Source organism: Rhinichthys klamathensis, unplaced genomic scaffold (assembly GCF_029890125.1).
Source record: "Rhinichthys klamathensis goyatoka isolate OS25496 unplaced genomic scaffold, OSU_Roscu_1.1 h1tg000565l_1, whole genome shotgun sequence".
NCBI classification, from domain to species: Eukaryota; Metazoa; Chordata; class Actinopteri; order Cypriniformes; family Leuciscidae; genus Rhinichthys; species Rhinichthys klamathensis.
Window position 1 is genome coordinate 103,140 of NW_026607031.1, and position 25,161 is coordinate 128,300.

At 39.1% G+C, this 25,161-nt stretch overlaps 2 protein-coding genes across 2 annotated transcripts in view; both read left to right on the top strand.

The window, feature by feature from the left end:
- Positions 1-743: 743 nt before the first annotated feature.
- calm3b (calmodulin 3b (phosphorylase kinase, delta)) lies at positions 744-4,898 on the top strand. The gene is made up of 6 exons (XM_056239461.1): positions 744-1,106; positions 1,928-1,958; positions 2,353-2,496; positions 2,572-2,678; positions 2,784-2,919; positions 3,169-4,898. The coding sequence occupies exons 1-6, from the start codon at positions 1,104-1,106 to the stop codon at positions 3,195-3,197; spliced, it is 450 nt and encodes a 149-aa protein (XP_056095436.1). The 5' UTR covers positions 744-1,103; the 3' UTR covers positions 3,198-4,898.
- A 656-nt stretch (positions 4,899-5,554) lies between these two features.
- Positions 5,555-25,161, top strand: part of LOC130073993 (pyruvate carboxylase, mitochondrial-like) — a 79,220-nt gene continuing 59,613 nt past the window's right edge. The window contains exons 1-4 of the mRNA XM_056239454.1: positions 5,555-5,600; positions 14,531-14,678; positions 16,035-16,219; positions 18,426-18,591. Coding sequence (XP_056095429.1) covers positions 14,531-14,678; positions 16,035-16,219; positions 18,426-18,591 — 499 coding nt within the window. The 5' untranslated portion in view covers positions 5,555-5,600. The remainder of the gene's footprint in view (positions 5,601-14,530; positions 14,679-16,034; positions 16,220-18,425; positions 18,592-25,161) is intronic.

The following is a 25,161-nucleotide window of genomic DNA, read 5'->3' on the forward strand; positions in this document are numbered from 1 at the left end:
TTTTCTCTTTGAAAGTTGCGAAAACACTATTGTGGAGTTTTTCTTTTGCTATTTGAGCAAATGGGAACACAAAAATATTTTTTAATGTAGTCTCTCATTCACCACTTTAGAAGTTTACCCAACTATATGACAACTTCCAGTTCTGAGAAACCTGGAAATGTGAAAAGGGTCTATCACAAGAAAAAAAGGCCCTTCAAGAGATATTTGTACATTTTATATAATTTGCAAGTCGCTTTGGATAAAAGCATCTGCTAAATGATTAAATGTAAATCTAAAAGGGAAAAAAATAGATACTTGAAATATTACTGATGAATGAGTTATTTTCTCCTTATGTCCTCTACCTTCTCACAACTCAAACTTTTCTAGGTCAATTACTCATTTGGGACCACAAACCTGACCAAAAACCTCCACTTTTAAGCAACGCATTGTAGTCCCTTCTAATCTAATGGTGTTTTTTAGTTGAACTTTATTTATCTAAATAAGACATTCAAAATCACTGTACTGACCATAAAATGGGCGTAATTATAACAACAGACTCTTGCTCTGACATGCTGCCAGTCTGCAGCACTATCTACACAACTCTACTACTCGTTTTCCTGCGTCTGTCTCTTTAAGAACTGCTCTCTTCGAGGACTCCCTGACGCATTGCAGGTGGCTGAAAACCAATCAAAATACGTTTCCTAGGTCAGCTGACGAGTGCCATCAGACTTCTATATATAAACTCTCCGGCACCATCCATTCAAACCTTAAAGCCACCGTTGAATGCTATGGCTTTTGAAAAGAATAAACCTAAAACAGAACTTTACAGTCTATAAACAACGCTGTACAATATATCGTTTTTATAAACGAAAACGGGAGGGTTTCTCTGTGCTATTTGGAGTTCAAACATTTTGACTACGTGGCGTAGGAAGACCATAGTAACAGGTTTGTTGTCAAGGAGTGCGACGTCCCACTTTGGACCGAAACACTAAGGCGTAGTGATATTGAAATTTGGGCGCACAGCAGCAGAAGATAGTGCTTGACAATCGCACGGGCGGAAAGCAAACGCTTGGATTTCCAATTTTTATCTGCGTAAAGAGCAACGTAGTTCACACTAAAATACAATGGTAAGTAAGCCTTTATAACACTTTATTCTAATAGTCAAAGTGCAACGTTGCTACAAAAATGGCTGAGCGTCCACGGCGAAGTGATAGGTGTGAATTAGCCTAGCTCCTCGCGAGCTAACCGTCATTCTATTGAAAGAGCGCGCGAGCTCCCGGGTTAACGTCACTTAAACGGGTTACACACAGTTTTCATATAATTTCTGAGTGTTGAGTAAGCGGCTTTATCGCTTGCCGTGTGACGTTTGAATAATTGCAATTAGGCGCGAGACATTTACAGCATAAAATGTGCTATTCTAGCACATCCTCCTTGACTGATTCCCTGTTGCTGCTAGCTCGCCTCATGTCGGCGTCAGCGGGCAACAGTTTGAAAATATATGTAAAAATCTCGATGGTTTACAGTAGACGCGAACCGTATCGTCCCTTGTGCAAAAAATAGTTCAAGCTTTTTATAATATATCGGATCGGCCACAACATGCTTTTAGTTTCCCACAGCATGCGCACTAATCCATTCAGCTGGCCTCTAACCGTGAACCACATTATAGAAAATTTTTTAAAATGCAAATAGTCATACAGTTAAATACCGCAACGCAACGTTAGTCTGCTGTGACTGCGTTTTGTAAATTCAGAGCCCCGAGTTAGGCGTTGTAGTCATGAATGACATCATCAAACTTGTAAACCACAAGCTGTCACGTGTTAGACACGTTCCGTTCAGTTTAACTCGCAATAAATAAAGTTAAGCTTCAGACTGAAATCTCAGTGCTATCTGGCTATGCTTATAAGAATTTTTATAAAAAAATGTTTTTTTGTGTGTGTCATTTCTATAGGCTGATCAGCTAACAGAGGAGCAGATTGCTGGTATGTAAGATTAACCTTTACCTTAGAAGGATAGTTCACCCAAAAATGAAAATTCTGTCATTTGCTTCACCCTCAAGTTGTTCTAAAGCTGTATGAATTTCTTCTGCTGAACACATAAGATATTTTAAAGATCGTTTGAATCCAAACAGTTGATGGACCCCATTAACTTCCATAATATGGAGAAGAAGAAAAAAATACTATGGAAGTCAATGGGGTTATTATCTCAATATCATCATTTGTGTTCAGCAGAAAAAAGAAATTCATACAGGTTTGGAACAATTTGAGGATGAGTAAATGATGACAGAATTTTCATTTTGGAGTGAACACTCCCTTTAAACCAACACTATGATTTTATAATATTTAACTCATTATCTGTGCTTTTTTTTCTCTCCAGAATTCAAGGAGGCCTTCTCCTTATTTGACAAAGACGGTGATGGTACCATCACTACTAAAGAGTTAGGGACTGTCATGCGCTCTTTGGGCCAGAATCCTACAGAGGCAGAGCTTCAGGATATGATCAATGAAGTCGATGCTGATGGTGAGGAAACCCTTCCACAGATAATGCCATGTTACTGTAGCTCTTCTCTAAATCTTATCTTTTTACCCCCCTCAGGCAATGGAACAATTGATTTCCCAGAGTTCCTTACTATGATGGCCAGAAAGATGAAGGACACAGATAGCGAGGAGGAGATCAGAGAAGCATTCAGAGTTTTCGATAAGGTAAAATAGGTTTTCTTGGAAACATGTACTCACTTATTGAAAGTGTTTCTTTAACAAAAAAATTGGAAAGAATATTTTCCTCACTCAATGACTAATACTTTACAGGATGGAAACGGTTATATCAGTGCAGCAGAGTTGCGTCATGTCATGACAAATCTGGGGGAGAAGCTTACAGACGAGGAAGTGGATGAAATGATCCGGGAGGCAGATATTGACGGTGATGGCCAGGTCAACTATGAAGGTATTTCCACATGTTAATGTCATTGATGCATAGTGTTTTATTTGTATTTTTTTATATGCAAGTATGTATTGTCTGCTTAAATCCCAAGCTTGTGGTTGAGGTATTTAGAACAATTCAGGGGTCAAATGGATTATGGCTTTATGGGTCATGGCTTATTTTGTTGAAGTTTGTTTCTTGCAGAATTCTTGTGAACTCAGTTTGTAAAGGTTTGCACGTTTGTCAAAAAATATTCTTTTCCCAATTTTTCAGAGTTTGTCCAGATGATGACAGCGAAGTAAAACTGGAAACCAAAAGGAGCACAACAGACCAAACAGTGGGCAGCACTCTCACTGTCAACCTTCAACAAGCATTCACAACCCAATATCTTACTCCTCTCCATTTAGTTTTGCTCTCTTCTGCTTTCCCTTAGTTTAAACAGTCCCCCTGCTCTGCTTGTTTTTACTTATGATCTTCTGTAATCTTTTTCCTACATTTATCTGGTTTTCTTTGGAGGAAAACATTTACATGCACAACAAAGTTTAAATCTTGCATATATGATGGTGATAACAGCAGTGTAACACATGTATCAATATTTTAAAGATTGTGACATACTATATGGACAAGAGCAATGCATGCTTTGTTTACGTTTGGCATGTTTCTGTGTCTTTTGTTTTTCTTCCCAGCTTGCCTCTTTTTCTAACTTGCTAGTTCTCCTTTAACTGCATGTTTCTCATGCAACCTCTGCTCAGTGGTCTTAGAACTGTATGGTGAATAACCATTCATGGATAATCAGGGGCTTTATATAACAAAATGGCTCAAACTTCCATGTCATAGTGTGATTGTTTTTGTAAGTGTAGAACTGTGTGTCTGAGCGAGTGCTTGTAGTTGGATTTAAAGTGGAGCCACTCAGTACAGTTTACGTTTTGGTATAGGGCTTGTTCTTTAGGGACCGCATAACTAATGTCTACGGAAAAAAAAACTTAAAAAAAACTTAGACAAACCTGTGTAGAATAATCCAGAGATGGTTAATTGGGGACCAATTATTTTAGTTAGTTTGCTTTGCCCCTTTTTTGTATTATTTGAGAGAAACATGGGAAGTTTTTAACCTTCTTTCCAACGTCAATTTCCTCACTAATTTTACTACCCCAAAGCAATTGCCCCCTATTTGTTTTAGACTGGTGTAGAGAGGTTTAATGTTTGGTTTGAGCTCTAGAAGTGTGGAGTTTTACTGAAGATGTAGAATAGTTTTCACCTTAATACACAGTCTTACATTTTGATGCTGCACTTGGTGTCCTAGTCAGTGGACCATTTCTGTCTAGGGAAAAATATTAAATTTAAGCTGTGTGTTGATTCTTCCTGCAGGCTATTTGATATATTTGTATACATCCATAGCACCTGCATTTTATGATTTTTTTTTTTAAGAATAAATTTTCAGAAGCAATGGCATGCTCTCCCATGGTCCTGTAGTTGTGGTCCATGCACAGTGGCAATTGGGATGGTGTGTAATGCTTGTCATCCAGTTAGACAGTGTCTGCTGTGTTGGTGCAGCAACTGCTGCCATGAAATGCAGCTTTGAATGAAATCCATTTTTTTGTAAACTGTATAGACCGTTAAACAAACAAATGGTTAAGGTTAAATGGTGTATAATGGTAGAATCACATACATTATGGTGGTAGTATTGCATCTTCTGCCCCAGTTCTTAATTTATTCTACTGTTATGTTTTTTATGACCTTTATATGTTGTTGTTTTTTCTTCCTCTTGAGATCTAAGTTTACGGTCTGGTTCTTTTTTCTCTCTTCCTCTGCCCATAAGGTAATATAGTAAAAAAAGAGAAAGGTTATGCATTCCGTTGCAGAACTCTGGTTTTCTTGCTAAATAAACATCTTGGACCTCTGTTTCTAAATTACCTCTTTTTGTTCATAACACTGTTGCCTATATAACTGTAAATCTGCATGGGCTTATTAAAAATAGTGTAAGAGAGACAGAAAAGTGCATTTGATGTATATCTATTGTGTTTATTGTCATTTGTTTGCACGAGACAATTAGGCCTTATTTTATAATTTTGATTTCATATTACATTGATTAAGAGTCAGCATGTCCACAGCATATCACTTAGAAACACATACATTGCAAATATTACAAACATATTTTATAACTTTGGTATGTGTAAAATTAGAAACTAGTGAGGGTAACGGAAACGTCCATATGACAACGACTGCAGTAATTATCCATCTGTAGTTTTGTCCCGTCATGAAACTACAACACCCAAGCTTTCCCCAAACGTCCAATACGACCGGGACCTGTACATAGCTGTTGATGATTGACGTCACGCAGAACGAATAGGTACCGCCGATTTCAGCGCCAACCAATCACATCAATGACAAGTGAGACGTAGGCGGGGACGCCAGTCTCAGAACATACACCAATAGTTTGCCAGTATACAGATGGGTGGTTTATTGATTCAAGAAAAAATGTTGCAACTGGCCAAATACTAAAAAGTGTTCAATTGATTTGTGTCAGGACAAGCCAACTCAGACGATTTAAACACACTTCGGCAAACAATTTTAACGAGTTGAAAATCCAGCGGGGAATCTGAACCATTCGGCTGCGACATAACACCCTGTACATAACACCCTTCACGTTCTTTCAAGGAACAGGATTGGACCCCAGAACGCAACTGCCGTGAGACAAGATCAAGAAGGTAAGACTGCATTCTCGCATTGCTATGTTAATCGGATCAGATGAGATGAAACGCGGTTTTTGAAACTGCTGTCGTAAGTTATGCTATATTGCAAGTATGATGAGCACAAGTTGCTGCCCTAATAAACACCAGCCGCTTGATATGTTAACTTGAGCATAAGTGCATTATTTCAGTGAACAGACAGTCGTGGCTTCTGCAGTAAATATATATATATGAACCGTGTTAGATAGAGTTTTGAAGTCGTGCAGCATGCGACCAAAGGGCATTGCACTCTCACGCTTTCCCCTGTTTGCTAACGTAACCCATGTGCCAATTGAATGAATCAAACTGGACAAGATGATGGATTTACAACATACACCAATAGTTTGGCAGTATACAGATGGGTGGTTTATTGATTCAAGAAAAAAATATTGACCTATAAACTATTACCAAACATAAACACTTCATGGCTGCACGTCAGTTTAAAAGGGAATGTTGAAGCTTACTAATGGAAATGGTTATTCATTGCGCAGCAAGTTCAGGTTCACTTTTAAATTGGCAGCTGTCGATGACAATTTTAACGTCCATCTGTCCAAGTCCAATCCAGGAATGACAGTGTCTAAATGTCTCTAATGGTTCCCAAAATCTTAATAGGGCAGTTTACGGCAAATAAAGAAATGAACAGTGATTTGGACGTCAGTAACATGATTTTCGCTATAGGTTGGAGGAGGAAGTTGGCTGAAGATTTTTTTCCTTCTTCTTTTTAATCCTTTTAAAATATTATATTACTATAAATATTATCTTTTGTCAAAATGTTGTTGTGCAGCTGCCATGTACATTAATATCCAGGTTTTATTTGGCTGTTTGAGCAGATTCAGCATGACTTTTAAAAATGTATTTTTAAACATTTCTCTTTTGTAATTATTGTACATGCAGTTTTTATGAATTGAATTGGATTCCAGTTCACATGATTTGGGAGCTTAAATAAAATATTTGAACTTTTAAAAATTATTTTGTCACACAGTAGGTCCACTTAAAATGGATAGGTGAAGTCAAAATGTGATGTAAAAAGAAATGTAACATTTGGTGACCAGTTACAAAACAAGGATATACAGTTCTCTTATGTAAATTTTTATGCTAAAAAAAAAAGAAAAAGAAAAAGTTCATGGATATGTTCTAGGCTTTGTCTAATGTCTACTAGTTTTCATTTTTGCTTACATCTGTCTGTGTTCATCTTGGATTTGTTCTTGGTCATAATTGTCATAGTCAGAGATTCACCCCTGACTTAGATTTTTGTTATATATTATACACAGTTACGTAACACTGAACATGTTTTATGAAAAGCAGCATGTGTGATAATATGACACTTATGGACATCTTCAGAAACCTGATGACTCTTGAATTATGGGATATATTGGAGTCATCATCATCAGCCACATGGTGGCAACCGATGATGTGCTAAAAGCAACAGAATCATGCAGGCTGCCTGTCTTTTCATCCCATTTCACATCTACCATCTTGCCATTGCTTAAAATACAGTCATGTGAAAAAGAAATTCTATGGTTTTATTTATCAGGCCATAATAAAAAATAATCTGGTCTTTAGCAGGTCTTAATGAAGTAAATACAACCCATGACATATTAGACTGTGTCATTATTTATTTAACAAAAAAAGCCAAAATGGAGAAACTATGGGTGACAAACTAAGTACACCCTATGATTCAGTTGCTTATAGAGCCACTTTTAGCTAACCTGGATGCCAGCCCGAACCCCGCCCACAACATTTTTTGGTCGGGAAGTTCAGTCTGGACTCGATCCATTGAGGAGTAATTATGATCGGTTCAGAAATCGTCGGGCCAATCAAATTGCCAGGGCGGGCTTTATACGATGATGGACAGATAATCTGCAGTTACGTAATCATCACGTTATCAAAGAGCGCTTGGATTGAACTGGTTTCCCTCAGAGATGACTGCAGCTGGAGAATTGAGATGTAGAGATTCCGCTATCACGTCTGTTGTAAAAGAAATGGACAGCGCATTCATTTTAAAAGACGAACATAGAACTGCAATCAAGGCATTTGTCAATCGGAAAGATGTGTTTGCCGTCCTTCCTAAGGGATTCGGCAAAAGTTTAATTTATCAGCTGGCTCCGATGGTCGCTAAGAAGATGGGACGCAATGAAAACCCTGCGGTCATTGTGGTTTCTCCTTTGGTCGCACCAGAGCCCGTCTAACGGAGAGCCTTGGCACTTCTTTGACTAAACGGCTAAATGTATCTCTTTCTCCTGCTTGTCGTTGAATCAACATAGATTTTATTGTTGATTCCGCAAGTTCAATATAGATTATAGGCCAAAAGTCGAATGAACGAGTACTTATGTCCTTTCGATTTCTTACAGGTTAGGCCGTTGTTGGCCGGAACACGCTAGCATTCTGCTATTATGTGACGTCATCACATTTTTGAACGGATTTTTAGAACAGATAAGTGAACTTAAAAATGCAATTTTCAGCTGAGTGTATTATCTTAGCCCTCCCTTTTGAATGCAACTTTCAAATTACTTGACAAAAAATTACATCCTGAGAAAAGTGGATTTCTGGGGGTGAAACCCCATAGACTCCCATTCATTCTGCACTCGCCTGCGAGCACCTCCGTACGTCACTTACTGAGTTGCTCTGATTGGTTGTAGGTCTATCCAATTGACCGTTCGCAAAAGCCACGCCCCCTAGTTAAGGTTACTACGTCCGTCAAACAAATGGACAAACACGACCAGCGCGACAGATTGCCATGACGGGAAGAGACCCGTGCGTGTCAGTGACCTTTTTTGGAGCAATACCTCAGCGATATCCTCCAGATCGAGGCAAAAGGGGTTACAGTATGCATTGGAGGGATATATTCAAAATATAAAAATAGCAATGAAGGAGACCCGACTAATAGCGAGGCTAATGCTTACCGGTCTCAAGCGAAATCTGAGAAACCCCATGTCCTGTACCTCAAATGCAACCTTGCCTTGAAGATTTTATAAGCTGGGGTTCAGTGGCTAATTGTTTGGAGTTAGAAATATTTAACTCACGCTGCATATTTAGTAATTTTGCCTCAGATACAGGATTATACATTCGCTTTAACAAGCAGGTTCTACCACGGCAACCGCTTGCGTGTCATGCTGAATGCGATTTTCGTGTTTAAAAAGTAACTATACATAAGAGACGGAAAGATGCAGATAACCATACATTATTTAAGGTTATTTCTATTTGTTACGATATTGATATATGAACTCGACTGATGTTGTCAAGTAAGCTTCATGCTTTCCCCGTTGCAAACGTGCACTCCTCTAAACTGTAACGTTAGCTACGGGTGCTGCACTGCTAGTTGACTGCTGCTCATTTCCCCCCGAAAATATCATGTTAACAACAACCCTTTAGAAAACGTAATTCCTTTGTGGATCCTTTTGATCTGCTTTCTCCATGTTTCTTTGACTAATCTCAGTGTCTGTCTCACGCACGCTGCACGCGAGTTAACCATGTTCGACACATTTAACTGGGAGTGGGGCCGTCCACACTGTTTTATCCATTGTAGGCACCGCTCACGTTGTGTTTTCGGCTTTGGAAACGGAAAGAACACAACTCCTCCATACAATCTCTCGGGGTATCTAGTGTCCGATCTACAAACGCTGTGGACGCACCGCTTCACCATTTTGCTTGGGGTCAATGTTTGACGGACCTGCTCACATAGTAACGGGTTGCTATGATGTGTGATTGGACAATGGCCGTTTTGGGGGAGGGGCCGGCGAAAGGTCAATTGAGTGCAGAGGTTTTTTTTTCCTGGTTCGGTTAAGACACGCCTCATAATCAAAGCCCTATGGAGCTAGCCTGGTTAAAACCAGACCATTCTCAGGGCCTTTCTCAATCCGTGTTCTTGTCTGTACTTGTGTTCTTGTGAAATGTCATCTTTTGTGGCCCAAGTACTGTCCCAATACACAAGTTTGCATTTTGGCAAGAACGGTTAAAAATCCCGGATGTGTTCTTGACACGCCCATTTTACCGAGAATGCATCGGTTGGTAACTTGTGTGAACTTGACGGCAGAAATATCCCAGCATTCAATTCGGCATTCGAGGAAGGAGAGGCAGGTCAATACAGTAATTCGTTTTTTCATCACTAAATTCACTTCTGAGAACATTTGATGCGAGAAATCAACTGTGTAGATTTCAAATATTGGCATTTTTACGAAAATATATGGCGAATTGAAAATGTGCTCAAACGTTTTCGGAAGTGAGAATCTCCATAAGCGCCTGCGGGTGTTAAGTTAGCTAGTGAGCCAACCGGCCAGTTTGCTCACAGACTCGTTTTACCCCACAGTCAAGAGACCATTGCAGCCTGGCTGTTATCGTCAATAATTCTCGTTATGTTTGGGTACTGCAGACGGTGACGGTACTGCAGACGGTGTGGGGGCATTATTGCGCAATACCAGCAAGAACACATCGTCTCAAACTGTCAGCAGCGTTCTGTGTGCTTGTCATCTTGTGAGTTCATTCTTCCAAGAACAACTAGCAAGAGCGTTCTCCCCAAGAACACAAGTCCGTTCTTTGCATTCTTGGTTTTGAGAAACACCCTCAGTTGTAACTGAGTTATGGTCTGGCAAAGCTTCATAGACAAATCATTTCCAAAGGGGCGTCACCAATGGACGTAGGTCAAATGCCTCTGGGCGCAATTGGATAGACCTAAAACCAATCAAAGCGATGAAGGAGAACAACTTAGTTTGAATAAATGAGCAGACACTGATTAGCTACTTGCTCTACGTTTATTTAAAAATTAACAGCAACACAACTAGAAGTGAATGTGCTTTCTATTAAATAAATCACACAAAGTAAACAAAACCTTAACCAAAAAAACTTTGCAGCGAACTTTGCAATTTAGACGCGCAAACTGGGAACCGGTGCGGTGAGACGTACATGCTCGGGCAGATTCGGCTTGAAGTCGGTCATCCTCGGACGTGGCGCCGCGCCCGCTGTTACAAAAAAAAACATGCACACAGCCAAGCAAAATGGGGTCTTGCGCATCGATATTAGTATTTAAACATTCTCTATGATAAAATAAAAAAATATTTTAATAACATGGTTTTGGCGGTTATAGAGTTCTAATGACGGTGTTCAACTATAACCATCACACCCCTAGTTCCACGGCGGCATCCATCTTTGTAAATGTACAAAATCTGCTTCACCATCGCTGTGCTGTCGTCATCGTGTAAAGCCCACCCCAACGTTTCTGATTGGTGGCGCGATTTCGACGGATTGGAAATGGGCTTGAATGAGCTCTTTGCCAGACTAACTTTCAGAGCAAATCTAAATTTGCCGGAAGTTGTCTGGGTTTTCCCAGGCTACTAGGGAGCAGTATCAGACTCACATTCTGACTAGAATATATGACGAAGTCAGGCTAACTTTTAGCAGTACTGGTAATAACTTGAAGTAATAATTTTCTATATGAATTTATCAGTCTCTCACATCGTTGTGGGGGAATTTTGTCCCACTATTCTTTGCAACGTTGCTTCAGTTCATTGAGGTTTGCAGGCATTTGTTAAATACACGGCTCTCTTAAGGTCCTGCCACAGCATTTCAATCGGGTTGAGGTCTGGACTTTGACTGGGCCAGTACAACACCTTGATTATTTTCTTTTTGAGCCATTCATTTGTAGATTTGCTGGTGTGCTTGGGATCATTGTCCTGTTGTAAGGCCCAATTTTGGCCAAGCTTTAGATGTCGGACAGATGGCCTCACATTTTTTGACTCTAGAATACATTTGGTATACAGAGGAGTTCATGGTCGTCTCAATGACTGCAAGGTGCCCAGGTCCTGTGGCTGCAAAACAAGCCAAAAAATCATCACCCCTCTACCTCCGTGCTTGACAGTTGGTATGAGGTGTTTGTGCTGATATGTTGTTTTTGGTTTTCGCCAAATGTGATGCTGTGCATTATGGCCAAACATCACCACTTTGGTCTCTGGTCAAACTAAGGACATTGTTCCAGAATTCTTGAGGTTTCTTTGCAAATCTAAGCCGTGCTGCCATGTTCTTTTTAGAGAGAAGAGGCTTTCTCCTGGCATCCCTTTCAAACAAGTTATACTTGTTCAGTGATTTTTTAATTGTACTGTAATGGACTTTAACATTTTAACATGAAACTGAGTCTTGTAGAGTCTGAGATGTAGCTTTTGGATTTTTTGTTTCTCTGAGCTGTGCATGGTCGTACCTTATAATCTTCATCACTGTAGAATGATGGACTTCAAATTGTTTGGAAGTGGCTTTGTAACCCTTCCTAGATTGATGGCAGCAACAATTGCTTCTCTAAGATCATTGCTGATGTCTTTCCTCCTTTGCATTTTGTTAACACATACCTGAATGCTCCAGACCATCAAACTGCCAAAACTTCTGCTTTTATAGAGCTGATCACGCTTGCTGATGATCAGTTAATCAAAGACATTTGATTAGCAGCGCCTGACTGCTACTTACTCTTTTCATTCCTATGGAAGCAGTAAGTGCGTACTTTGTTTGTCACACATGGCTTCTCCATTTTGGCCTAGTTTTTGTTAAATAAACCATGACACGGTGTAATATGTCATGAGTTGTTCATCTGAGGTTGTATTTACCTCATTTTAAGACCTGCCGAGGACCAGATTATTTTTTTATTATGTCCTGATACGTAAAACCATAAAATTCAAAAGGGTGTACTTTCTTTTTCACATGACTATATGTTCATGCATCCATACATTATGAGTGACACGCAGACTTCTTTGAAAGCCTTGTTTGTGGTGCATTTTGGGGTTGGAATGATCCAAGAAAAGGGTTGTTGGTTTATTGCGTGTTTAAATATTGGATTGCCCTTATATTTTTGTGTAACAGTTAAGTCTCTCATAATGAGTAAGAAAGATGTGGCAGAATGAGTGAGACCAGAGGCAATATTCTGGACTTGTTTTTTCTCTATTGTATAGGCAAATAAATGGCCCTGTGTTCTCATAAGTTGGGCTGTGAGTGAGTTTGTAAGTGGATCTCTGTGCATTACGGTTTTCTTTTGAGTAGTTGAGTAATTCTTTTTTTTTTTTTTTGACCAAGCCCGCAGGCTGTGCCAACATACTCTTGGATAAAGGGTTTAATGCGAATGGTTCACTTAATCTCTCAAAGCCACTTGCTTCTACACATGCAGTTAGGAAGATATTTTGCATAATTTGTTAAATTTGTAACATTATGATGATCATTTTGCTACCAAATCACACCAATTAACAAATCACACCAATACATAGTCCTATCTCCACACAGTCCTAAACCCTCACAAATGTGCTGAGCTATTGTTTACAGCAGCTTCAGATTGCCTCCTCTGCAGCACTCATGTATCAGTGTCAGGTTCTCTCTCTCAGGCAGGACACAGTTGCTGTATTGTTGTGATTTTTGGCAGAGGGATGCCCCTTATTCAGGAGAAGACAAGTATAAGAACAGTTGAACTTTTCCGTAACTACAGAAGAGTTAGTGAAATGGGACACCTTCCATGTGAAATCAGCCGTAGCTTTTGTAGAGGAATTTTGTGATTTGAAGATTAGAAATTAATCTATGGGACCATATGCTGTGCAAATACCTTTCCTTTGCAGTCAGTAGACTTTTGAGCATGTTTTTGCAATATCCCTGTATGTAATTTAGTATCAAATGCATGTTTTCTTTAGGAAATGGTTGTGGGTTATTTTCCTTATTTCTATAGGAAATAAAGAAGGTGTGTTTGCTAGTTCTCCCCACCCCCAAATGAATTGGTTTAAACCTGAATTTACAACTGGTTTTGCTTCAGTACATTGGACGTCATATGACCCATCATTGTACCAGAATGGCTTATTGTAAAAAAAAAAAAAAAAAAAAAGTCGTCAAAATATTATAGTTTTAAAAATCTGCAGCAATTATTAACATGACATGGGATGAATAGAAAAATCTAAAAATTATGTCTAACACAAAATTAAGTACTAACAATGTGCCAAATGTTGTATTTAAGGAAGGCATGTTATTGTTGCAATAACATATCTGCCGATGTAGGATATTTAATTGTGCATGCTCTGTTCTCCTATTTTAACATTTTATTAGTTTGTCATAAGCTAATGCTCAATTAAAGTCAATTTTAAAACTCTAATTATAAACTCTAATAATTTAGTTAACACTGTTAACGTCTGCATGAAATGAAAATTCACCCTATCTTTTTTCTAAATGCATCGTATTGATATTTTTGTGAAGGATTCATACTCGGGTTGTTTTTTTTAGTCTGGTTTAAGTGACCCTTTTAGTGACCTCTAGTTTTGGGTGTGTTTTGATGAGCAATTGAGTGAGTTTGTGTTGCGCAACACTGCTTTAATTGTCTGTTTCTTAGTCTTTATAGCCTTTTGTCTCCTGAGGCTTCAGAGTCTCTCTGATCCTTCAGTGATTCCCACAGAGTTTAATCAGTTCTGCTGTTGTTTCAGGTGTTCAGTCTCGGCCTTAGAAGCTTTGTCCACAGGCAATATGACCGCAATATAACATTGTGTTTTGTTCTGTTTGGCCCTGTGGGCACTTGACCTTGTTCATGTTTTTCAGTATGTGTGGATACGCTTGAAACACAGCATTTTTTTAAAAAGACATCCTTGAGTATCTTCTCACGTAGCATATGCCAGTCTTCTTTCTTTGTCCAAGTGCTTGTGGATTTGTTTGTCATTATATTTTGCAGCACTGATTTGTACTATACAAGGCTTATTCTCCTGTTGTCCCATGTATTATTTTCCTTGACCTCACTTTCCCTTTAGTTCGAGTGTTGACTCTTGTTATCTCCAGAGCTCCTGTGTGAAACACTGCAAGGCTACTATTAATCACTTTGGTTCTTCACATGCAGATAACACTCAATAGATATCACTACAGCAGCATGAAGGAACTGCTTTTTGTAATGCCTATCTTTGGCTCTCGCTCTCTAGATGCTGCTACAGGTGGGACTGGGTGGACAGCGCTCTGCCCTGGGGCTGTTAGCCATCAGGAGGGTGTGGATTATGACCCGCTCCGCCCATACTGCACCCCGGACACTGGAGTACAAACCCATCAAAAAGGTCATGGTGGCCAACAGAGGTGTGTCAGCACTCAGCTGCTGTGCTCTGAATGTAGTACTAGTATACTAGCTGCTTACTGTTAAACATCATGTGATACAGTTATTGAAACATTTAAAAAAAACTGATTTTAGTTTCAATTTGTTGTATTTTATTTGTATTATTGTATATATTTGTCAAATTACAGGAATATAACACTTAAAGGGATACTTCACCTCTGGAAAGATGAATGTGTATTTAAAATGGGTCATTTATGTTGAAGAAATGTGAAATTATTTTTGAATTTGGAGCTTTCTAGACTGAGAAAAGCCAGAAAATGTATTTTGGCTTATGTGGATGAAAGACTCCCAGAATGCACATGCTTCGCTGCCCTAGGAGGCCACACCTACCGGTAACAGAGTGCAGTAATTAAACAACAAGTCTAGGCTACTAGTGAGTCTCCGTGATGAGTCTGCCCGAAAATGTTTTGAGATCGCCCAAAATGTCCGGAATTCGGCTTTTGCGTTCTACAGTCGCCATTCATTATGTTTACTGTGGCGAGCAGGACGAGGCTAAATGGGCCGTGGGAGAACGGGGCGAGGCCGGTGGCGTGATTAAGTTACTGATGAGCGACATCTGTGAGACGCACCGGTCTCGTATCTCTCACGGAGGAGCGGGAATTTTCTTAGCAATGTTAAAACGCACATCGACCGATCACTTGTTTAGCGTTCATGTAAACACTACATTCAGATTCACCAATCGGAATGAATTCAGTTAGATTGAAACAAAAGGTGCGCATGTAAACAATGAATGGCGACTGCAGAGAGCAAAAGCTGAAAAAGAGGGAAATGTCCGGGAAAAAGAGGATGGTAACCCCTACTACTCAGCTTTCTCCACAAAACAAGAGCCTGCTAGCTTAGCTTCCAAAAAAAGATGGCTGACACTGTGTACATTCTGTGAGTGAGATCCCACCCTCTATGGGCGGGTTGAAAACATGCGGAACAGCCCTTACTACTGGCTGTAGTCTTTAGCCTCTGGCCAAAAAATCCTCCGATGACGCAAAATGACGATTTTTGCGTCATCAGAGGATTTTTTTCCAGACAAAAAATACTTAAATCTCTCGTCTCAGGGGGATATGAGGGTGGAAAGCATGGTAATTCTAAAATACTACAGGTTTTCTACTAATACAAAGCTTAATGCTAAATCCTGAAGTATCCCTTTAATAAAGTTCAGATTGAATTTTAAAGTCAATGCATCCATAAAATACTGCTTAAGATATTGTTTACTGCAGAAATAACAAAGGTTGTATCCTATTCTGAACATAACCATTCTCAGTAAAATACATGGTATGAATGAATTGTACACTCATGCATTGTAATTCATGAAACGGTCTTTGCAGGAGAGATTGCCATCCGGGTGTTTCGGGCATGCACAGAGCTGGGGATCCGTACAGTGGCCGTCTACTCTGAGCAGGACACAGGTCAGATGCACAGACAAAAGGCAGATGAAGCTTACCTCATCGGCAAGGGGCTGCCACCTGTAGCGGCCTACCTGCATATACCAGACATCATCAAAGTGGCCAAGGTCAGACTTTTCTCACACTCGTGTGGGTTCAGTAAAGATGCTCTGTAAATCCTCTGTACAGTAGTTCAGTTTTCTACCTGCATGGTTTTCACTGGCTTCAAACACTATTTTTTTATAATTATAATTTGACGCTTCTGTATTTTTAAAATTAGTTTTTTATGTTTTGAAATGTAGTCATCAAGGCTGCATTTATTTGATAAAAAAATACAGTAAAATCTGGATTTATTATTATTACAATTGAAAATAACAGTTGTGATGCTTAATATTTTTGTGGAAATTTATAAAAACAATTTTTAGGATTCTATTATGAATAGAAAGTTCAAAAGAACAGCAATTATTTTAAAAAGGAATATTTTGTAACATTAGAATTTTATTTCCTGTCACTGTCAATCAGTTTAATGATTTTTTTGCAAAATAAAAGTATTAATTACTTTAAAAAAAAGTACTGTCCCCAAACCTTTGAATGGTAGTGAACTTTTAAAATATTTAAAATATATTATTTATTGTTCTTATGCATTTGTCACACACAAATACAGGTATTTTTTCAACTAATAAGTTATCGTTACAAAGAAAAGATTCAGTAATAGCTAGAAATTAAACAAACACTATAATTATTCAGGAAACTCAAAGACAGCAATACATTAAAAATTATATAAATTGTTACTAATTGGTTTATTTTCAACCCATTCTTATTGATGCCACCAAAACGCTCCAAAGCCATTATTACTGTTTTCAACTAAACCCCATCTATGTCTGCAAGCAAGGTGATTTTAATTGGCTGAATAGACAACCAAATGTCACAGAAAACCAAATATTTGAGTTTGCAAGGCATAAAAAATGTAAGATATAGCGCTGACACAATAGGGTAAGTGACATTTCCATCAACTGACTCTGTCTCAAAAACCAGACTGTTTGGTTCAAAGCAGCAATGTATTCACAAGTTTTTAACACCTACGATTTTTGTTGTGTTTGTGTGTTGAAATGGTAGATTAGGATCGCGTGACCTGTAAAGTACACATACAGCCTGCTGTGATTGGACAGATAGAGCACAAACAGACCTGCTAAGAGCAGTAATTGCACGTAATTATGCCTTCTGACAAAAGAGTTCAGAGTCTGCTGCCAAGAAGACAGGGTAGTGTAGCTGTAAAAACCCTCAACAGGCAGCTGCTTTCCCACATCTCATTTTCTGATTAATTATACCTCCGGCAACTATCAATAGACAAGCTAGTCAGTTATTGGCTTAATCAATAAATAAACAAATATACTGCTTATCAATTCAAAACTTTACCTAATGTGTGTTTTAAAAAATGTCCCAAGTTGCATTAGGTGCATGAAACATTCCTAACATCTTGTCATGACTTGTTTAAGAGACAGCTACATCTGTTAACCTTAAATACAGGTCAATAAACAAAAGGTTTTCAGTCAGTTGAAGTTGGGCTGTATTCTTGGAAGGAAGCCACTACTGCTATTTAGCTGATAACAGAAAGAGCTGTATCTACAACATTATGGCTCAAAGTAATGAAGTACAGGGTTACTGGCAACACTAAGGTCATGGGTTTGAGTTTTCAGGGTATGCGTACTGATAAATTTATACCGTGAGCACTCTGTCGCAGACAGTGGATAAAAGCTTCCACTAAATGTGTAAATGCATTGGGGAGAAAGAAGTCTCTTTAAACAACAGTTTTCTATTTTAACATATTTTAAAATGGTATTCGTCCCTTTGATGGCGAAGCAGAATTTTTAGCAGCTAGTCTTCAGTGTCCCTTGATCCTTCAGATATCTTTCTAATATGATGATTTTTTTGCTTAGAGAATATATTTCTTATAATTATAAATGTTGAAAACAGTTGTGCTGCTTAATATTTTTGTGGAAACCCTGATCCTTTTTTTACAATGATTTGACAATGATTTGACCAAAATAACATTTATTTAAAATGCAAAAGATTTCTAACAATATAAATGTCTTTACTGTTACTTTTTATCAATTTAATGCATCCTTGCTGAATAAAAGTAGTAATTTATTTTGAAGTTTTTGTTTTACATGTATTGACCCCAAACTTTTGAATGGTAGTGTATATGAATCTCCTCTTTTTACAAGTGTTATCATTTGTCATTCTGAATAATAAATGTGATAATACCGCAGTTATTTGAATATGGTTTTTTGGGGATTAATTGTGACCGAATACTTCACAATATGTGTCTGGCAGGAGAATGGCGTAGATGCTATCCACCCAGGCTATGGCTTCCTCTCAGAACGAGCAGATTTTGCCCAGGCTTGTATGGATGCTGGGGTACGTTTTATCGGCCCCACCCCAGACGTGGTGCGAAAGATGGGGGACAAAGTTGAGGCTCGTACCATTGCCATCGGTGCAGGTAAAGCGTTTATCATATACCCCTGCTCTCTCTCATCACAATGTATCATCAGTCGTGTTGTTGAATAGAGTGCAAAAGTGCCCGTCCACCTTTTCAGTGCCTTGGTTCCTAAAGTATTTTCCCCTAGGGATTTTTAAAAGGTCTTTGTTAAAGAGCTTATAAGCCATGAAGCTACGAGGTGAATCACAACATTACAAACTTTGATTGGAACCAAAAACTATTTGAAAATTGGACAAAAAGACAAAGGTAAAAGACTGTACTTAAAGGTGCAGTAAGCGATTTTTGAAAAACACTGTAGAAAGTGAATCAAACCGAGGGGTGTGTTTGTTTGGGTTGATTTCAAATATCAACAGTGTTCAACAATGATTCTCAGAAATCGCTTACTGCACCTTAACAGCTTTAATGAGGAAAAGAACTGCAATCCCATGAATCATTGCAAATGATGATCAAAATAAAAATGTAAATAGAAATATGAAACTATTAATTTAGCAATAGTTGCATTTACTGGTTTAAAATGTTAATGGTTTCTGTAAAATTGTTCTGTAAATATGTTTACATTTTTACTGTACTTTTACAGATTTTTTTTTCTCTAAAAATGACAGGCTTTTTTACAGGGTAGATTTCAGTTACTTGGCCTGTGAGCTGTATGTTTTGACTCTATTTACAGCATTTCCAAAAGAGTGGGGCTCTTTGCTCATTTCAGTTCTCTGATTATTATTTTAAAGTAACAACAGGTTGTTTTTTGCTCTCGGGCTCCCCCTACAGTTGGGAAACAGTATTGTCCTCTACTACTGTCGTAAACTGTCATCCTACATGCACGTGCATTTGTTGACAACCATGATAGCCCTGAACACTGTAGGAGTCACATGCAGGTGTTCCCGCGTGTGTGAAATGTCTTCATCCCAGGTACAGTGGCATATATTTCAGCATGTCATATGAATATAATTTCATGTGTTTTATTTTTTTTTATAACGACAAATGATCGCGTTTACAAGCCAGCGTCATTATAGTAGCCTAGTCTATTGGTTACCGTTTTACTGAATCTATATGATACTTCAATGCAATGTTTGAGTGGTTGATAATAACCATATATCGTCAATATTATAATATCAAGCTACCATAAATGAATCTGCAAATTTTACAAATCGATTTGCATTATAGCTTGAGGCAAGACAAATAAACAAATATCACAGACATGTTAGGTATCCTAAAATATGATTTTATTAATAATCTCCCTCCTTTCTTTGTACATGTTGAGTAGGCTACACTTTTTAGGTCAAACATTTGCTATTTGCATTTCATCGATTGCAAAGTTCAAATCAGAACGAGAATACTAGCGATAGCTAACCATCAAAAACTAGAATATCGTTTACTAGCTACCAGATTGATAATTCGCCACTACTCTAGCGAATTAGAGAGGTTAGAGAGAGTCATTCTTTTTTAGTCCAGTTGGGTAGTGCACATATTAAATAATACCGTTACTGAGGTGATAAAAGCACCAAATTTTACATGAAGATTCTTTAGGACCTCCTGAATGATTTCAGCCTAGGAGCCCAGCTGAAATGTTGAAATTTAGTGTCAAATCACTTAAAAAAACAATATTCATGAAAAACGTTTTTTTTTTTTTTTTTTTTTTTTCATCTCAAGTAAATCTTTCAGGATAATGGCCTTTTAAGACCACTGAATAAGCTTCCTTTTGTTAATTTGTGCTCAGGCCAGTAGATCTTCCAAATTATAAGTGTAAAACAGAGTGACAAGACACCTTATACCTAAAAAAAATCAAAAAGCCCTGTATAGTATAGGCAGAATTATTAAAAAAGGCAGCAAAAATGCTTAAATGTTAAGAGATCTTGGTTTTCTCTTTTATTTTTCAATTCAACTAGGTCATTCATAGCTATTCTACTAAGTTTATAGTTTGGTCATTAGTTTTATGTTAGGCTGCATCACATCACATTAACCCTTTCGCACGTACTGCACCGGTGTGATTAGAACGGTCAGTGCATGCACTGCTAAATTCAAATGTGCTTTCGCGCGTTGGCTGGCGCTGAGCCAGAGACAGGCGCGCTCAGAGCTGTCAACCATATAATGTTTATTTTAGGTTTCAGACATTTAAGTACTAAAAAAAAACAATACATTTAGAGTTTGTAAAATACACACTGATGTCAAAGGAAGAGGCAATAATAATCCTTTCCATAATTAGAAATGTTTTATTCATATCAGATACACATTGTGTAAGTGACTTTAAAGTTTACTCTATTCGTCTCCCAGTTCACCAGCCACTTACTTTTATGTATTTCGGGTGAAGTGGATGAATTCACGTGTTGTAAAATCCAACAGATCTCATGCCTATAGATCATTTCTTGCTAATGTCGAGCAATTCAGAGCGATTGACAATCTTCCAACTAAACTCTATTTTGGGAGTGATGAAACTGCTACCAATTTTGCTTCACATTCTGCTTCTTGGCACAAATCTTGCCACCTAAAGTTTAACAATTCAAAGCTTATGAAAGCGACAAAGAAGAACATGCGGAATGCTGTTGAATCTGGACGGGGAAAGCCAATGAAACGCCAACGACTGGATGTTCGAAAGTGCTTCTTCTGTGAGGGTGGCATAGATCAAGGTGCTCTCCATGAAGTATCAACATTTGATACTGACAAGAATATCCGAACCATGATCACTGAACTTAAGGACACAAGGCTTATGACAAGGATAATTGGGGGAGATTTAATTGCAATTGAGGCAAAATACCATTTACCATGCCTTGTAAAGCTGAGAAATTGCTACCGTGGACTCGCTAGTAAGAGCTACCAATGTCCAGAAAACATAGATGAAAATATGAATGAGTCTCGCGCTTTCGTTGAACTTCAGGACTACATTGAAAAATGTGTTGATTCTGGAGTCCTTCTCTTTATGCTATCTGAGCTCCACTCTTTGTATGTGAATCGACTTCAGGAACTGGGTGTCAGTAAGCAAGTCAACAAAACCAGATTGAAAAATCATTTGCTTCAATGCTTTCCAGATGCACAAGAACAATTTGATGGAAGGAATACAGTTCTTGTTTTCAAGGAGGGCATGAGAAATATGCTAAGGGAAGCTCTGAGGAAGAGAGATTTTGATGAAGATGCTCTCATCCTGGCAAAAGCTGCGAAGATTATTAGAAATGACATATTCAACCATACAGGCTTCAAATTCACTGGCTCCTTCCCAGAAAGATGTCAAGAAACCTCACTTCCTTCAAGCTTAAAGTCTCTTATCTCGATGATAATGAATGGCTCCAACTTGAAAGATCAAGAGAAATGTGAGTCTCAGGCTTGCCTCACAATGGGACAAGGCATTCTTTATAACACAAAGAAAAGGGCAACACCCACTGCTAGGATGACCAGACACAGCCTTGAACGTGAACCACCACTCCCTATTTACATAGGCCTTAATGTACATGTACAAACCAGAAGCAAGCAACTGGTCCAGCAATTAAACCAAATGGGTATTAGCATTTCATATGACAGAGTTATTCAAATTGAAGACTGGCTTGCTAAAGCCACATGTGAACGCTTTGAAGTTGATGGTGTTGTGGTTCCAGCTTGTCTCCGGAAAGGGCTCTTCACAGTTGGTGCCCTTGATAACCTTGACTATGACCCAAGTTCAACCACTTCTGTAGGCTCCTTTCATGGTACTGGAATCAGCATGTTTCAGTTTCCAACTAAGGATGACTGTGGTGGACAGAGACCACCCATTACGATACCACCTTTTGAAAATAAAAATAAAGCTCTTCCTGACTTTTGCCACTGTCCCCGCTGTAGCTCTGAAAAATACTTCTGTTTCAGTGCCAGAGTGTAATGTAGTTACAGCTATGGGTTTATTGGATAATGCTAGAGAAGAGGAAAACAGGTGGGTCAATCATGCACTGCCACTTCTAGAGAAAAGAGAACTAGACAGTGATGATGCAGTTGCATGGTCTGCATATCATGCTTCTATGCAACCATTGGTGGAAGACCCCCCAGCAAAATGTGCACTCCTTCCTCTGTTTTATGATAAATCTGCCACTCCAGCCATGATTAAACATGGCATGAATGTTCTTAGACAAGCTATTGAATTTCTTAATCCTGGACAAATCCCAGTTACTACATTTGACCAGCCTCTTTTCACTCTGGCAAAGTTAGTGCAATGGAAATGGAGTTCATGTAGTTATGCTAGGTGGATTACACACAGAAATGGCCCTCTGGAATACACTTGGCGACCTCTTAGATTGCTCTGGTTGGACAACAGCACTCACTGAAGCAGAAGTAGCATCTTCTGGAAAGGCTGACTCATTTCTGAAAGCAGCACACCTAACTCGCACCAGGCATGCCCACCAAGTCACTCTACTGTCACTTCACAATCTGCAGCAGGAAGCTTTTAGGCTTATTGCTGGCCCCAAAGATGAAGATACCTTTATCACTTGGAGAAATGACATGCTGAAGAAGAGTGCAACTTTCATGTATTGGGATCTAATACTAAGATATGAAACCCTCATTCTCATTTTTGTTAGAGCTCACAGAGAGAAGAACTTCCTTCTATATGTAGAAGTTTTAGAAGAACTCATCCCTCTATTTTTTGCCTCGGACCATACAAACTATGGAAGATGGGTGTCTGTCCACATCAGGGACATGAAGTCTTTGCCCAGTACCATCAAGGATGAGTTTGAAAAGCATTCACACTGGGTTCTCTCAAAGACATACAACAAGTTCTCTGCAATACCTTTCGACCAAGCTCATGAACAAGAGAATAAGATTGTGAAAGGTTGCGGTGGTGCAGTTGGTCTCACAGAAAACGCAAATGCTTTCAGACGATGGATGATCTCTGGACCAGAGTTGGGAAGATTGCTGAAAGAATTTGAAGAGAACTTTCTTCCTGAAAATGACATAGATAATCCTAAGAACTTCCAGCATCATGAACAGTGTCTTTCCACACAGAAGACATTTCAAAGACATGTAGCCAACCTGTCTGAAACTATTAAAAGAATGGGCAACCCTTTCTTGGATGATTTTAAAGATCTAGTCACTCTTGACAGCCGTAACTGTGCAGATGAATCTGTGGCTAAAACAGTGTTCATCTTAGAAGACACAGGCAAGAAACAATATCAACAGATTGTCACAAAGGTGCTAACTGATCGCAGCCAATCCATCCATGATCCAATCAAAAGGAATTCGTTGCAACTCTTCAAGCAAACTCGACGCAAGACATTATCTACACATGGGAAGAAGATTAAAATGCTCCAGAACAACGTGACACTATTTGGTCAGCTGTATATTGCAATGCAAAGTCGTGAGAGTGATTTGGATGAATTCTTTGCACATGAAGTACAGTCCTTCCCTCCTTCCCTCTCTGACTTTGGAAAGATTCACCTGCCAGGCACAAAGTCTGACTTACTTCAATGCCTTGAGCTCCCTGGGCAATCACAGCCACCCTCATGCTTTGACTGCAAAATCTTGGATGGAGCGGTCATTGTCCACAGTCTGTCTACTAATACAGTGAACACATTTAATGAATATGCAAGTAATGTTTTCATCCCTTACCTGCAGAGGCAGCTACAGGATACACAAAGGTTGGATATTGTATGGGATGCATACATCTCGGACAGTTTGAAGGAGTCCACGCGTCAAAAGAGGGGTCAAGGTGTACGCAGGAAAGTGTCTGGCCAAACAAAGCTGCCAGGCAATTGGATGGATTTCCTACGTGATCCAATGAATAAGAAAGAGCTTTTTGCCTTTCTGACATCTAAGACTGAAGAGTTCAACTGGCCCCCAGACAAATCTCTGTATATCACATCAGGGCAAGCTGTATCTTCATTTGGTTCCAGCAGTACCATGAGCAGTTGCAATCATGAAGAGGCAGACACCCGGATTGTGGTTCATATACAGCATGCCCTGGAGCAAGGAGCAAAAACTGTCCATGTGCGTACTGTGGACACTGATGTCATTGTGATTCTTGCAGGTTTATTCCATGATTTACTGGTGATTCAACCTTTGACTGACATCTGGGTGGCTTTTGGCATGGGCAAAAAGTACAGATTTGACCATGTCAATAGCATATGTAAAAGTCTGGGTAAGGACAAGTCTCAAGCACTGTTGATGTTCCATGCCTATTCAGGGTGTGATACAACATCTGCTTTCACTGGGAAGGGTAAGAAGTCAGTTTGGCGGGCCTGGCAAGCCTATGATGAAGCCACTGAAGTATTTGCTTCCCTTGCCAGAAATCCATTCCAGAAATTAGATGCTGCTTCATGGCAGTTCCAAAAGCTTGAGAGACTGACTGTCATCTTGTATGACAAGTCCAGTTCTTCAAGCTCCATTGTCCAGAAGAGGAAAGAACTCTTCTGCCATGGGAGTAGGACAATGGAGAAACTGCCACCCACCCAAGATACTCTACTGCAGCACATCAGACGGGCAGTTTATCAGACTGGAATCTGGGCGACCAGCACACTCTCACAGCAAGGTATTCCTTCTCCAAGGGACTATGGATGGACCAAGGAATCAGGGTCTTGGGAACCAATTTGGATGACACTTCAGAAGTCCCCACAGCCTGCAGAG

What these genes read in the sequence shown, in the direction of transcription:
- calm3b (XM_056239461.1), top strand. An exon ending in CAATGAAGTCGATGCTGATG is followed by an intron (nt 2,497 to 2,571) that starts GTGAGGAAACCC and finishes TACCCCCCTCAG; the next exon opens with GCAATGGAACAATTGATTTC. An exon ending in CATTCAGAGTTTTCGATAAG is followed by an intron (nt 2,679 to 2,783) that starts GTAAAATAGGTT and finishes AATACTTTACAG; the next exon opens with GATGGAAACGGTTATATCAG.